The 17163-nt window shown below is 45.0% G+C and overlaps 1 protein-coding gene across 1 annotated transcript in view; it reads left to right on the top strand.

Annotated features, from left to right (window-relative positions):
- The window catches only part of LOC142495286 (dynein axonemal heavy chain 3-like), a 1152169-nt gene that overhangs the window by 881603 nt on the left and 253403 nt on the right, over positions 1 to 17163 (top strand). Inside the window, exons 54-55 of the mRNA XM_075600542.1 lie at positions 10591 to 10749; positions 12423 to 12530. Coding sequence (XP_075456657.1) covers positions 10591 to 10749; positions 12423 to 12530 — 267 coding nt within the window. The remainder of the gene's footprint in view (positions 1 to 10590; positions 10750 to 12422; positions 12531 to 17163) is intronic.

Raw genomic sequence — 17163 nt, 5'->3', positions numbered from 1 at the left:
GTTAGATATTCTATCTGGGTCTAATGGAGGCTTTTTTTAGGTGTGATCTGATGACTGCTTCCTTCAGCGGTTCTGGAAAGATCTCTGTTTGAAAAGAGCACATGAATATTTTGATCAATATTGGGCCGATTACATCAACGCACCCTATAAGAAGGCATATTGGGCCTGAATCTAAATAACAGCCAGGGAACCCACATTCAAATTCCTATAACCCCGACAATCATGGGGCAGCACTGTCCGAATTCCATCACACTGAAGACACCTTATTAGTGAAGAAGTGATCAAACTTGTGACGCAGAGCCTCGCCACAGTGCGGAAAAGTTGAGCTGGTCAATTTTCCGCTGCTTCAATCTCTCATGACATGACAAGAACTCTGACTTTTAACGAGTAATGAACTAGTATTTCGCAAAATATGTACTGTAATAACTTTTTTTCCCCAGGCACTTCAAACTACTACACATAACACCTATTCTTATTGCCTCTGCAAGATTATGAACATCTCTTAGCTTTCAAGTTCTATGGGGCATTTTTATGTTTGATGTTCTTATTTAAATATAACCCTATGCATAAATTACTGGTGCAAAAGAAATTAGAAAAATACATATTAAAAACTTGGGTGGCCATTTCTCCCCTGAGCAAAAACTTGAATAGGATCTCTTGCCCCTATGAAATGCTATAAGCATAGTTTGTTTTGTTGTCATGCTTGCTGTACACTGGACAGACATTTCACAAAATAGAAAATTAATTCTGACATGCTTAGCTTTCTGAAACACACCCCTGTCGGGTTTAAGCTCCTCTTGTTTTCTCTCAGCTGTACAGTATTTACAGTGGAATCACTTTTTTTTCACAGTCTTAGTAACTGCTCAGTGAAAGTGGGACATTCACCTCAGGCTTTGAAAAATGAGAAGATCTTCAGTACAAGTAACCTGTAAATCACAGAGCAGACACGAGATGTAGCCCAAAGGATCCATTTTACTGTATAAAGTACATTTTACTGTACAAAGTGACTTTTATCAGTAAAGACAGACTTTTCAGATACAGGAAAATACCATTGTGTATGATGGGCAAGGAAGATTTATACAGTACTAGGAAAGTTAAAGGCACATGGTAGCTCACACAGACGATGAGTTCACTTAAACTGATACAATTAGGTGAAAATAATATTATATATCATTTTCGGGTGAAAATAATATATTTTCACACAAAGCACTTAATTCAAATAGATGTAAAAACTACTTTGTGACTGCTGATTTTACTTGAACCCTATTCCTCACTTTTCTTGACATGCTGGACATGCGGGTGTTTTTATTTTTAGCTAGATTATTGCATTACATCATTACAATTCAGGAACTGCTCATTGGTGATTATCTAAAATTAGCTGTGTGGGAACTTAATGTTAAGTGTTGATAAAGAAAAGAAGGCATAGTACATGTAGGAACAGTATAGAGACTATGACTAAAGAAACTGATTTGCCAGGGTGAGAAAGGTGCATACTGTTGCGGCCCCTTTTATCCTCCTACATCCCCGAATTTTTTCGGGGATGTTTTCCGTATGTCCCGCACTTTGCCGCGTTCAGCCGCATTCATGGCTAGACAGCGCTAATAGTGCTAAACAATGAAACCGCCCGCGGCACCTAAACTGGCCGGAACATGCCGCATCTGCCCGCGGTTTTAAAAATCGCGTTGAAATGGCCGCACGAGGCTGAAGGCGGCCGCCACTGAATGGACAGTGCAAATAGTACAGATATGGTGAACAGTATGTAACAGGTTTTCCCCCACCCTCTGGGAGATTTCACTATTACACAGTGTTTTGTGCTGCTCACCTGCTGGCTCACAGAATACTGAGTGTCCGCCGATGGTAGTGGGGATGAACAGGACAGGCTTTTGGGGTATTATCACTTCTTTACTCGGTGCAGCGCCACCATTCCCTGCAGGCCCCAGGAGAAGTGGGTGCAGTCCCTGCAGGAAAACTCTCTCTGGTACTCCCCCTCAATAACTGCACTCTCGGGCAGGAGTATATAAAACAGGAACAGCTTTATTTTCCAACTCAAACACAGCATACAACTGGATGGTCTCTGGACGCAATCCAGGATGCTTGAGTCCCCAAGGGTCTATCCTCAGCTCCTCTCTTATTCCCTAGTGGAATAAGAGGTAGATGTCCCACTCCCCTAAGGGAGGTGAAGGAAGGCGGGCAGAGCCCTGACTCCACACTTCCTAGAGCTCTGAACTATCAGAATCACCACATTTAGGCTGTGGAGACCCTTATGTACACAGGAAGAGGGTTTTAGGTCTGAGCCCCGATTGGGCAGTAAACAGGCCTAGTCCCATGCCCCCTGCCCCTCAAGGGAGCTGCTTACTGCAGGGGAAACTCCGGATCAACCCCAACACTGCCTGCACTGGTACCAGGGCTAATGTGTTAGGCAGGGCAGATTAGTAGCCAAAAGGATACATGGCTACAAGTATAACATGGAGTTAAGGAAACTCCAGTGTAGACATTTACAATGTAAGAGACAAATTGCATATGATTTAGTTAATTACTTCTAAATTAAAATGTTGTTGACTTGCCCATTATAGGTAGAGGAGACAATTGGATCAGATCCATATTTTATTTATGTCTAACTAAATATGAGGAGAGATGCATTTGAATTAGTGGCGCAGGAGAGGGGTATATAATATTTGTATCATACACCAGAGAGTGTGTGATGCAGGTCTGATCTTGTTGAGGGCTGAGGAGAAATAAAGAAAAGCTAAATTAATATTTGGTTGGAGGTAGGAAAAAGGAAAGCACCATGACATAATTAAGGCCCGTAATATAGTGAGTGCGTGTGCTCCGCCGTGCGCGCACGCAGCACTTATAGTTGGCTGTGGATCGCCAGCCGTCCTACAGTATACTAGGGCCGCGCGCGCACTGTAGTGAGCGTGGAGCCGGCCGAAAAGGGGGAAGATTGCAAAAAGTACGTTTTCGCGCCGCTACCGCTGCTGTAATTTATGTATGTGTAACGGGTTCCCCCCCCCCCCAATCGCAGATTATACAGTGTGGGAGCAGGAACATACAGTGTTACTCTGTATTTGGTGCTATACCTGTTGGCTCACAGGAGGGCTGAGCTTCCGCCACGGGGAAACCTGGGGAACAATATTAGCATATACCATACAATGATGCAGCGCCTCCACCTGCGACGGCTCCCGCCTGAGGGGGAGTGGTTCCTCGCAGGACAATACCCAATAATCACATACAACTAAATGTGTAAGAACGAATACCTCTTTACTGATTACTAGAACATATAAGTCAAACATGTAGTAACAGGTGTCCCTCTCTAAAGGTAACCCGACTCAACGTTTCCCAAAGGTTAACTATAACGGACAACACGGTGGGTGTCCACACTTTATGCGTCTCGGCGGACGCTACCATCCCAACACAATAATCCCACCCTCAAGTCCAATGAGTCCCACCCAACGTCTTGCACTCCCAATTCATAGACCAGTGTATATGTATTTGTGTGTGACTGCGCAGCCACTATGTCAAATGATAGGCCTCGTTGGTGCACGTGGGTTGTGGTGTTACCTGCCCGGGCTCCAGCCACGGGTGCTGCTACACCGCAATGGAATCGCTGGATGTCCTCCAAAGGTGAGGTGAATTCCAGCGTGGATAATATCACCGCTTCTTCCGTCGTCTGTACTTTAATGATAACCCGGTTGATGTCCACAGGCTGCAGTCACTCCGCACGGAGCCTCCGCACTTATAGTCTTAAGATCCCTGTGAGCCCAAGCGTAGGCCCAAGCCTCTCGGTGGAAAGCGCAGCGTCCACTGGATTCCTCACTGGCTTCTAGTTAAGGGGCAGGTCCCTAACCTAGGGCCGGTCACTATCTCGCTCCGCTAGGGTGGCTCAGGGCTGTCTGGGGCCTAGGGGAGTACTGGCCTAGTGCTCGGAGTCACGGACTCCAGCACCCTACCTCTTACCCCTTGCCGCTCCAGTCGCCAACTGACTACGTAGTTCCTGCGCGCGAAATATATCTCTGGTTGCCAACAGAGATCCTCCTTCCCTATTGGCTAGTCCTTCGCGGGCTTTCTGGACCTAAACTGCGCAGACGCGAGCTCCCTGTAGTCCTGAAGTGCTCCTGCTTCTCGCGCATGCGCAACGCCCCTAACAATGGCGGCGCCCTGCTCCGCGAACCGGCGGAACCACCACAACGCGATACCGGCCGCAACCTTTAGTGCTACTCGGCTCGCATATTACAGGGGAGAAGGTAATACCGCAGGGGACATGGCTACATCCTCCCCCTGGTAAAATCCCCAACGTCCTCGCTTGGGACACCAATATCATAACTATATACAGCATTTATATAATGAAAAATGTATTGGAGGCATAACTTGCACATGCATGACTCTACACAATGTTACACAACTCCGTGAGCATCACAATCACAGATTGGATCTTGCTCCGAGAACACTGCTGAGCCTCATAATGGGGTGCCCCCATCTGATCATAGGCTACTCGAGTTGGAGGGTACCTGTTTCTTTGGCTCCGTCTGAGCTGTTCTTCAGCAACTCCCTCTGGGGAGTAATAAGCACAGTCCTGAGGCTCAGCCTCTTCCCTTGAGGGGAGAAATGTCTCTGAATAGTCTCTGTTAGGAACAAAGCTCGGGCTCTGTGGATCCAAAGACTGGCTTGTTGGTGCCACCTTAGTAGGCGTTGGCCTACAGGGCCCTTTACCCGTAGCTCCTCCGGGAGATGCCCCTTCTGTAGAGGGGTCCCTTTGAGAGGGTCCCTCCAATGGGTCGCCAGTAGTGTCAGAGGGGGTCTCATTATGGACAGTCTCTTGACCCTGCTCTGGTAAATCGGGCTCACCGTTGAGCGGTGTGGCCAATATCTCAATCTCTTCATCTTCCACTTGAGGAATGGGAAGAAGATGATTGCGGTGCCATACCTTTACCCGGCCGTTAGTGTCTTTGATACGATAGACCGGGAGGCCGGGCATTTGGGATTCTATCTCATACACTCCATCCCTCCAACGGTCGGCCAGTTTATGTTTTCCTGGGACGCCTAAGTTCCGAAGCAACACAGCACTCCTGGCCGAAGTTCCCGATATCGGACTTTATGGTCGTATCGCCTCTTATTATCAGCATTGAGCTTAGCGGTGGATTTCTCTGCCTGCCGATATGCCTGTTGCAAGCTGTCTTTGAGTCGTTGCACATATTTAAAATGGGTAGCATTATGTATCCCATCCGTGGAGATTCTAAGACGCACATCCACTGGTAATCAGGCTTCTCTCCCAAACATCAGGAAGTACGGGGAGAACCCGGTTGACTCGTGTCGGGTGCAATTATACGCATGCACCAAGGTTTCTACATGTTGACTCCACTCCGATTTCTGGGCGCTCTGTAGGGTTCCGAGCATGTCTAACAATGTCCGATTAAACCGCTCTGGTAGGGCATCTCCTTCGGGGTGATATGGGGTCGTTCGGGATTTGGCAATGTTCAACATTCGTAGCAGTTCCCTGATCAAGGTACTCTCGAAGTCCCGCCCTTGGTCAGAGTGGAGGCGGTTGGGAAGGCCGTAATGTACAAAGTATTTTTCCCATAAAATCTTTGCCACGGTGATGGCTTTTTGGTCTTTAGTAGGGAAAGCTTGAGCATAACGCGTGTAGTGGTCTGTGATAACCAGCACATTGCATATCCCCCGGCTATCCGGTTCAATACACAGGAAGTCCATACATACAAGGTCCATGGGGCCCGAACTCTGCAGATGACCCATGGGGGCCGCTCGGGTGGGCAGGGTTTTTCTCTGTACACACCGGGTGCATCGGCGACAATGACGCTCAACGGCCTCTCGCATTTTAGGCCAAAAAAAACAATCTCGGACCAGCCAAAAAGGTCTTATTGGTACCAAGGTGTCCATGATCATCATGTAGAGCCTTCAGCACCAGAAATTGTAGGTTCTTAGGGAGGACTAGTTGTCTTCTATCCGGGTGGTTGTGGTACTGGACCACCCGGTAGAGTAAGCAATTGTCTATTTCGAAATGGTCCCACTCCCGCATGAGTAGGGCTACCAAGTTTTTGGGGGCACACTTAAGCAGGGCCGGGTTCTCCTTTATTACGGCTCTCCGGATTATACCAATAATAGGGTCTCGCACTTGGTAATCTACTAGGTCCTTCCACAGTAGTACTTTATCAGGCGTGATATTCATCCCTTTGGGATCACAGTAAGCGTCTGGGACAGCCTGCGACCGACATCTCAATGAATCGACCACTCTTAATTCTGAGAACGCCACTTGGTCGTCGATGATAGCGGCCATGCTACACATAGCTCGCACTGCGGGCCCAGGCAGTTCTTCCCATTCCTCGTCATCTGGGATAGCACTTAGCCCGGGTCTTCGGGAGAGGGCGTCCGCTCCGACATTCAGGGGTCCTGGCTTGTACTTCATGGAGAAGTTGTAACTGTTCAGGGCAGCCAACCAGCGGTGTCCGGCAGCGTCCAGTTTGGCTGAGGTATTGACATAAGTAAGGGGATTGTTATCGGTCCTTACTTTGAAAGCAACCCCGTACAGGTAATCGTGTAGCTTCTCAGTAATAGCCCACTTGAGAGCCAGGAATTCCAACTTGTGGACGGGGTATCTCTGCTCACTGGGTGTCAAGCTGCGACTGATGTAAGCCACAGGCCGCAGACCCTCAGGATGCTTCTGGTGCAGGATGGCGCCCAGTCCATTTAGACTGGCATCCACATGCAGGATGTATGGCTGCTCGGGGTCCGCATATGCAAGCATGGGCGCCTCGGTCAGGCATCCCTTTAGTTTCAGGAAGGCTTGCTCACACTCCAATGTCCATTGGTCACCGAACGGTTGGCTAGCCGATACAGCCTTCTTCCTGGTCTCTGAAGGGTATATTTTCAATAGGTTGTTCAGGGGCTTAGCCTTGCTCGAGTATCCTTCCACAAAGCGGCGGTAATACCCACAGAATCCTAGGAAGGACCGCAACTCTGTGACGTTCTCGGGGCGAGGCCAGTTTACTACGGCCTCTACCTTGGCAGGATCAGTGGCGATCCCCTTGGCGGACACTATGTGTCCCACGTAGGTCACCGATGTGTGGCAAAAACGGCATTTGTCTAGGGATAATTTCAACCCTTCGTTCCCCAGACGGTCGATTACCTTAAATAACCGCTCTTCGTGTTCCTCTAAAGTTCTCCCGAAGACGATAATGTCATCCAGGTATACCAGACATTCCCGTGGAACCATGTCCCCGATAGTCTTTTCCATCAACCTCTGGAACGTGGCCGGCGCCCCACATATACCTTGGGGCATACGGGTGAATTGATAGAATCCCAAGGGGCAGACAAAAGCAGTTTTTTCTTGATCCTCCGCGCTCATAGGCACCTGATAGTACCCGGATCGGAGATCGAGCACACTGAACCACTGACTTCCATTTAGCGCGTTCAGTATTTCTTCGATGCGCGGGAGGGTGTACTGATCCGGTATCGTGCAGTTGTTCAATGTCCGATAATCAATACACAGTCATACGGCTCCATTCTTTTTACGCACCACCACGATGGGGGACGCATATGGGCCCCGAGACTCTATCAAGATCCCGGACTCTTCCATATCATAGAGAACATTCCTCACATCGTCTATATCTCGTGGGGCGAGGCGGTGCGACAGAGAAAGCAGTTGTGCCTCTGAACTGCTGTTGCTATCTATGATCATGGAGAATCGTGGACAAGTCTATGAACTGACCAGAGTAGTCATAGTCATTAGGGACTCTCCTGAGAATCAACTACTTGGGGTTTGCCCCTTATGTGGTTGTCCTGGCGGCTCTCTTCACCTCATTGAAAGTTGCTCTACTTGCTGTGTGCCCTATCTGCGGGCTAGGCTCAATGGCCCTGCAGAACCTGATCTCATCATGAGCACTGTGGAGCTGCGCACTCTCTACACCGTAGTGCGCAAGTTGTCTCAACTGGCTCAAGCATCCACCAAAGACACTGCCCACCATTACATTGCAGTGGTGTATGAACTGTTCTACCCAGATTTACAAGTGGTGTCAACGTACCCCTCATCAAGGTCCAGCATGGACCTTCCTATCGTCTGGCATGGCGGCCGGAAAGAAGGCTCCCTGCTTGGGCCCACTGCCTGGGTGAATGCCTTTCATCAAGTGCCTGACTCTCCTCCACCTCTGGAGTCAACCCCCTCTGCGCCTGTACCAGCGGTGCTACGTAGTCTGCCGTCCGAGCGCTGCGGGAACGCCTCACTTACCTACTGTGAGGTGCGTTCTGCTGCTGCTCCGGTGAACCGCTCCGTGAGGGAGGCACCCTCTGCTGATACTGCTGCTCCGGACCATCCAGAGGTATCGGCTGATACCTCCAACGTACCAGATGCTGCTGGGATCCGCCCTGCTGCTACAGATGGCGATGAGCTGCTTGTCCTGTCTACGGATCCCCGCTGGGATCGCACCCAGAAAGCTGCAGAGCTGTATCTGCGGCGCCATCAGGAGATGTGCGAGGCCCGTGCTCGTGCACTGACCTACATGAGAGCTGCTGAACGCCACTACGACGACCTGCTGCTCCAGGGTCGACTGTCGGGAGAAGTGCCGGCGGCACCACCCCTGATGACTGCCTCGACTCCACTGTTGCTACTCCACCACCGGGAGCTAAGATGGCCGCTGAGTTGCCCGGCCAGGTGAGCTTCAGTAAGATCCAGGCCGCTCCGGTGAGTAATACCCTTCTGGTTGATCCTTTCCTCCTGACATGCAGGGAGCGGAAGAAGTCCCGGGAGGCCCTTCAGGCCGAGGCACTGGCTGAAGCCCGCTGCCGTAAGAGCAGAGGGAGGGGCAAATTGAACTTGACCCAGGACTGTGCCATTGCTCCTTCCGGGGAGAGTTCCCTGAACGTGCCCCCTAGAGACTTTGGTGCTGGTCCCTTGTCAACGGAGGCCCCAGTCCCTGAGTCATCTGCCCCTTCTGCCCCGCCTTCCCCATCCATCACTAGTCCCAGAGTGCGACCCTTGACCCCCAGGCCATCTTCACCCGGAAGTCCCGTGGCTTCAATTGGACAATATGATGTTATGTCTGTTATGCCTGAAATGCATTTGGAAGGTTCTGTGCAGTGGGGGGATTGTGATGATGATGGGATGGGCTCAGTAAGATCTGATAATGTATTGTCTCCTGTCAGGGAGGAGGCAGACGGAACCCCTATGTGTGAAGGTCCTATATTTTGGGTGCTGCCGGGTACTGCTACTGACCGCAGCTTAGTGAAATTTAGTAGAGCAGCCCGAGTAATAGTTCCTAGGTTCAGAAAGATGGGATTTGAGTTCCCATATCTCCCTGAGAAATTGATGAGAACTGTAGAAATTTAATAGGAATTACCCTGAGCATCTTTTGGATGAGGCTATAAATCAGGTTACTAATTTGAGAAGAGAAGATCTTCTTGTATACAGTTGGCCTGTTTTGCATTTCAGCTCTGAGTATTGTAGCAATATTCAGGGGCGGGCCTAAGCAACCTTTGAGCATGTTAATCCAAAGGGTGGATATGGGTTGGAACACCCCCTGATGTGTGTGAGCCAATCGGTATCCAGCTTTGAGTTGTAATGATTCAAAGTTAGAGACACTCCCTGAGGATATTCAAATTGAGGCATGTTTCCTAAATTTAGTGTGTCAGTTAGTTAGAGGAGTAGAGTGAGAGAAGATCTTGAGGAGAGAGGACAGCGAACCCTTCTCCCCCTCTTGCCCCACCTGGGTGAGGAGGGGGGAGTTAAGCTGCCATGAGCAGAAGGGCAGAGAGCAAATCAGGCCTATGATGTTTCTGCTGTATGCTGTGTGCACTATGCTGAATAAAGATCCACAGAAAAGAAGCTGCTGTGTGTGTCACTGTTCCTGGTGTCTGGAGAATGAAATCTCAGTGGGGGTCTCTCCTCTATAGACCCCAGGGGATCCCTACTGGCTGGAGGCGCTGTGCATCCTGAGAACAAGAGCAAGGTAACCTGTCCCACACCACACCATCTCCTGTTCCCTGTCCTGGGCTCTCCCCACAACACCGCGGAGCACTCAGCCCTCCTGTTTGCCAGCAGGTCACAGCACCAAGACCACTCAGCGTAACCAGAAGGAGTGTATCCCCCAATCTCATGTTGGGTGGGGTACCATAGAATGGTTACATATGTGTGTGTACAATGTTAATAAATAATTTATTCTTACACAACGTGTCTTTTTTTTAATTTAAAAAATATATAATAAATGAATAACACACACACACACACACACACACAACCTGTTGCTCCGGGCAGCATGGACCGTACACACAAAAAATGTGCGTCATGTGAACGCGCGTTCGCACGCGCCCGCACCTACTATAGAACAAGCCTAACACTAGAAGAACATAGTAGTGTGGTGTAATTATTTGCTATTTACATGGTCAAAATCTATAGAAAGATTCACAAAATGCATCATACAGTAGTAACAACTTTGATATACATTATCTGCAGACGCATACAAAATATGTATTTTTAGCGAAATCAGTTTTAATCTATACACAAAGTTACATAGCATCATTTGTACATTGCCTTTATGTCTCTAGTTGGCCTTTAACATAGTAAATGTGTTGATTTTATTTTAGGAAGAATGTGAGCAGAAGCTAAGTGTTGCTATACCTGCATTAAATGCTGCAATTGCAGCACTTGATACCCTGAAAGCCAGTGATATCACCCTTTTAAAAACCATGCAAAACCCACCCTCAGGAGTTCGTCTTACCTTGGCTGCAATCTGCATTTTAAAGGTGAAATATTTATGATTATTATATACAGATTTTGTTTACGTTGATTTTATCACCATGTTAACATTTAACAGTTAACAATGTTTTATCAACATTTTTAATTCTGCAGTAGTTTCTTTTATTTTGGCGAAGTAGTAATTTAAAAACACTTGGTCCATATTTTACTTGGCAGTCTTCTGTTAATACCTTGCTGTATTGGAAGACAACTTACAGCCTATTGACTTGCATGGACTGTAAGGTGTCTTCCAGCACTGGAAAGTGTCTTATGATATGACCCTTTGTGCAGGATCAGCACCATGAATTTCTAAATACTGCTTCATTATTCAGCCCCAACCACTGTAATTTTGGAGCCTGTGCAGCATTCTTTCCTCGACTAAATAGAAGTAAATAGATAGCGCATAATGAATGTGGTACTGTATGTATTTTATATTCTGTGGTACTGTATTTGTTAAAAATGCTAAGTTATGTAATATGCATTAGAGAAGGTGGCACATGTGGAATACAATATATATTGCAGGGGATACTGCTGATCTAACTTGAACCCTATGCCCCACTTTTCTTGACATGCAGTATATAAAATTGCAAGTGATGAAAATTCACTTTATACAAGTGAGCTGAATTCCCAATATATTGTTTCCACAAACTGTCCCCTTAGTGAGGTGTAAACTTTAAGTAATTATTTCTGACAGGATAGGCAATTAAGTATGAATTGCATTCGTACAAAAATAATATATAGTTAAAAAATTTGTAGTATTTAGAATTATTTAAAGAATAATCTGCAGAGGTCTGAGCAGAGTAATATTTATATGTATTACATCCCTTCCCTCATTTGTGAAACCCTTAACTTTTCTTACAACAAAAGACAGATCAGCCCAATGCTACATCCAATGTGACAAAAATACACACTGAAATACTTATACAGTATATTCTTTGAAAAATGGTCATTTAGTTAAACTCTTTGGCCAAAGCGTTATAAGCCTGCAAGCCACATCAAGGCATGACCAGTAAGCAGGTCCCAACACCACCTATGCAAATTCTGATTTACCTCTGCTGGAGGGGGAAAGGCCACAATGGACCTGTACTGCACAAGAACATGGAGAAAAAAAACTTTTCTTGTCTGACCCGTAATATTTGGGATGTTTAAATAAAGAGTATGGTGGTGTACATTTGCTGCTTTGAGGCAACAGTTCTTGCAAAAGATTTTCAGTTCATTTTAATTGATATGTTTAGATGCATTTTTGAAGCACTCGTCTATGAGTGAAAAGAATTGAAAAAAGAAAAGGCTGTAATGTATCTTAGAATGGACTTTGTTTGTTTTTAGAATATAGTGCTTTGACCTGATTTTTGCTGTCCACTTGTTTCTTTTATTTATTGTTGTTAATATAAAAGATTTAGATTGAAAATTGTTTTAAGAATTACTGCCCATTTATGTATTGTTTATTTATTTATTGTCACTAATCTATTGAGTTAATGAATACACTCTCATGCGTTATACAACATTGTGCTTTTAAAGAAGAGCTATTCCATATTTTTGATTTATCTCTTGTTATAAGAAGTCAAATTGTTCCTTCGTTAAAATTCTGCCTCTGTTGCTGATGATTTGGGTTTATTAATTTTCGAAACATTGATGTAAAGTCATTCATGGCTAATTTCCATAACACTGAATCTTTTCTAAGGGAATTAAACCTGAAAAAAAAGTGGATCAGAATGGAAAAGCCATTGATGATTTCTGGCCAGCTTCCAGAAAGATGCTTGGGGACATGAAGTTTTTGGACTCTCTAAAGGTACAATTGTAATCCTGTATACTACAGTGATGGAATAATGTTTGGGTGCTTACATATTTAGATATACAGTACTAGATTGCAGGATGGAAGGAATTTCAACTAAAGCTCCAGGAAACCTGCTTAACCGTTAATCAATGAGATATGAGGTAAGTGAAAACGGAGCATAGTGAAGTTAATATCAGCCTGTTAATGGAGGTAATCAGCGGGGTGGCGGGGGTAACAACACTTAAAAAAGCCACAGTGAGTCAGTGTGGAGCACCAAACATACTCACGATCAGGCACGGTTCCCCTGTGTTCTCCTGGCTTCAGGTGCACCTGCATGGTGCACCCTCCCTCCGTGGCGACTCTCTGATCCGGAAGTGATGCAGCAAGGTGAAGGATCAAAAAATCTGATTTTTTTTGATCCTTCACCTTGCTGCAATACTAGATTGCAGACCACATAATGGTTAACATAGAAAGATTGTATTTAAAAATCTAGTTATTGATGGATATGTTCTTTAGAAAAATGTTCTATAACCAAAGTCATTATGCTACTACTGAGTCTCTAGTTTGTCACAAAACCTTAGTTTATGCTATTACAATGAGGGAAGACTACTGAAAATATATCTGGCTTTAAATGAAATTTAAATTATTCAGTGGTATCAGCTACCAACTCTAAAGGTTTCTATGACCCAGGAGACTGCGAGGGCGATCCCCTCCCACCAAGAAACCCAAAACCCCACATAAATAACAAATAAATAATGTCAAGACAATGTCTGGTGGTACAAGGCCACTGCTTTATATTTAAACATTAAATAATTTGGTAAGTGCACCCCTGCCAGAGTGCTCGCTCATTGGCTTAAAGGTGAAAGGTCCTTGAACTGATGACCCCGTGACACATAAGCTAGGCCCACATCACCCGGCCGTTGATGCAAGTGGGCTCCCAGAACACATGTTTAAATGAGCCCCACCCACTCCCCACCACACTGGGCTTTACCAAGCATGGAGCCCCATCTGGTAAGATTAAGCACACTTAATCCCAATTTCCGCCAACTATGGGACTATTTAATCCCCTTTAAACCAGCCCAGTACTACTGCTCCAAGCAGAACGGACAGCTGACGCTGCAGCCTCCCCTCCTGGATGCTCAGTGCTTCGGTCGGAAGCCGGTGGAACAGCCCTGCCACGGACATCTTCAGAATTGCTGGTAGGGTGTTGACTGACCATGTGCCCTGTCGGTCTAAATAGCCTCCCTCGTCCCAACCCCCCTTCTGCTTCACTCCCTTTGCATGATGGTGGGGAGGGAAGAGAGGCCAGGGGGGACCCTCAGCCTCATTTAGGGCTCAAGGCAACTTTCTATAAGTTTTACGCCACTTTGGTGTCTGTAAGAGATGTAGACCATTTAGGGTGAAATTAACAGATGGCTTTAAACCGCACAGCAAACAAAAATATACAAAAACAACTAACACCTATCCCTTTGTAAGGGCTAGTTTACTTCCCCAGTCGATCTCTCAAGGCTTGGGGGGAAAACCCCTTACCCACCCATCACCCCAAAGTCTAAACCGGTACCTTTAAAGCCAGTGAGTTTCCAGGTCAGTGGTGTCTGGGTAGTTGTTTGCTTGAGGGTCCAGGCATAGAGGTCTGGTCTCCTTGAGTCTTGCTCTCAGAACACAGCCTTCCTGTGCTCTCAAGACTCTCCTCTCCTTCTGTCAGCCCAGTTGTAACTGCGCTAAGGAAATGTCTCTCCTGTTTCCAACAGCAGGCTTTTTCTTAGAGCTCTAATTTAGTCAGGTTGAGTCTGATTAATTGCCTGGCTGCAATTAACCAGCCCCCTGCTAGATTTAGATGCAGTTTCTCTTAACCAGAGATAAGTCCCTGTTACAGTGTCCTTTTTATATTCTTGAAATTGTTGAATGTTAACATGTATACGTGAAACTAGATCACATGGGGAGCTTCCTTAATCACCTGGCATAGGCTGATTGTGTTTGCCTCCAACAGCTTTCCATTGCAGCAGTAAAAATACTGTCTGCTCTTCCTTTGGTATTCTCAGGATTTCTGAATTGTGTGTGTGCATGTATATATCTCCCCCTGCCCTCCAGGCACCGATAACAGATTGTAAACTCACCTGGACAGGGATAGTGTCTGTAAAAATCCTATGTGCTGTGTACCGCGCACTATTGTGCAATTGTGAAGTGTTTTGAGTCTCATTGGATGAAAAGCGATCTATGAATTAAAGTTATTTTTTTGTTGTTAGGCTGCCCCTCAGAGATCAGATTCTTCTAGCAAAAGGTAATATAGGAGTGTGTACCAGTAGGATCCTGTATTGCAAGATCTGGTAGTATAGACCTCTACTGGCCCATTTCACACATCTGAGCGACCACAAGTCCAGGAGAACAAATGTCAGGATGGTAAAATAGCCTATAACCAGTTGTTAAATAAAATAGTCATAAAATAAGTTGAAAACTGGTTATTATTTCACTAAAACAGTTAATAAACAGTTAACAGCAAACAATGAAATCTACACCTTTGAATCTGAGAGAGAGAGAGGACAGAAGCCTGATAATCCCACTTAAAGGACGGGTTGAGTTTGTATACACTCTTGCATATACTGTGGACTTTTTACCATGGCTTGATTCTGAGCTAATTCGTATTTGGCTACTTTGTGTCTTGTAGGGGGGGATAGGGTTAAGGGAAGTACCTTGTGGTTCCGTTGGACCCAAGGGAATGAGCCTGAGGAAAGGGTTGTTACCCTGAAACGTTGCCCCTCTTACCCTCCCCCATTGTCTTATTCTATGTTTATTTGTTTGCAGTTTTTCCTTTAGTGTTTTTCCCCCACTCCCCTTCCCTGTGTCTCTCCCCCCTACTCTTGTGCTTTTAAAGATCCATATATTCTGCATTTATAGTCGTGTAGCATTTCCATATTTGTGATACCTATTGTTCTATTATTACCGCTATTACATTTTTGGCTTATTCCGTGACTCTTTCGTTTTCTCTATTAACCAGTGTGTGCTGGAGCCCATGTTTTGGTTTAAATGAAATCAATACATTTATGGAAAAACTGATAATTAATTTAGTATTACAATATTAACCTAATCTATAACCCAAATTATATTCCACATGTGCGGTAAACTAAACATAGATATACCTCAATGCATACTCTTTTATAAGAATCATATAATTAGATGTGTTCTAGCCTGCAGTATAGGTAGGAATGCCGTAGGCAACTCATATTTTGCCTAATACATCTCTAGATACTATATTCATTCATTCATTCATTTGTAATAAATATACTGTACAATGGAAGGATGATCCTGTTTCCACTTTAGGCTTTATAACAATGCCGCGTTTATTGATATCTCAGACACATTTCACTAGGTTATAAGTTCAGTCAGTAATTTTATTTTTCCCTCAATTCATATTATTCTATAATAAGTTTGCTTATGGTGGCAAAAGTTTGTGGTGGTGAAAACTTAGTTTCTAAATAAAAGAAAGACTGTTTATTAAAAAGGTCACAGTTTACCGCTATTAATAGCTGTGTTTTTCATCTTTTGCTTTGGTACTGTACCTCTTTCTGTTTTTTAAGATCCTTCAGTTTAGCCTTTGATTAATATTCCCGATCTTTGAAATTTCTCCTCTAGTCCATAGAATCCTGTGTGCTTTAAATACTTTGGGGCATTTCTTCTATGAGGGATCACTTTCCCCTTGGCTGCGTTTATTTGATAAATTCACCTTTTTTTTGCCATACTTGTACATACTGTATCTGTGGCCCTCTGAAATGCACTATCTATAGTCACGGGTGTATCAGATATATATTATCAAATGTCCACTCTATCACAAAGCGGGATCTAGGTCAAGGACAGAAGTACATCGAAATTACTTTTGCAAACCATCTTTTATATAGCAAGACCAGGAGGATTTGCAGTCCCTACACTTCATATTTCCAAAACCATTCGCTATTGAACCAAAGGAAAGTTTGGTTAGAAACTGCCCTGCGCTATTTTTACTGCATATGACCAGAAATAAATTCCCGCCGTATCGAAAGGACATTCCATAGAAGTAATTTTTATTTCAGCTGTGAACATCATTCCATATTCACGAAGCCGTCAGGTGTTTTAAACCATAATGATACCTTACTAGTGCAAAGAAACAAAAGAAAGAAATAGGTCTACGCATAAACCAGATACTTTTTTAAGCTCCTAAGAAGATAAAAGGCAAATTGCAAGTCAGCGCTAAAGCTTTCAAAAGCATGTTTTATTAGAGCAGGTGAATATTGAGCTTTTAAAATTAAATGGTTTCTATATGATTATTGTATTGAAAGTCACTATTTGATTCATTTTGGAACACAGTGAAACCTAAATTATGAAATAAATATTAAAATAACATATACAATTGCACTTTAATCTTAGTGCAAATATAAGTGAGACAGCTCTTGCAGCACAACAAAGAAAGTGCAAACGTTGCATTCCAGAGAGCTAGATAATGTTCACAGAACTTTTCCTACTTACTGCAGATAACAGCAGTCTGTCAATCAAATTCCAAGTTGATCTACAGTAGGTGCGCCACACACTGTTTGAATTTTGTTTCTTCCATTTTGCGTAACACTTTTAACATATTATACCTCTTAAATATGAGTGTGCCCTATGGACACAAGACGAG

This window comes from Ascaphus truei, chromosome 5 (assembly GCF_040206685.1).
Source record: "Ascaphus truei isolate aAscTru1 chromosome 5, aAscTru1.hap1, whole genome shotgun sequence".
NCBI classification, from domain to species: domain Eukaryota; kingdom Metazoa; phylum Chordata; class Amphibia; order Anura; family Ascaphidae; genus Ascaphus; species Ascaphus truei.
This window is presented reverse-complemented; position numbering and strand designations above follow the sequence as displayed.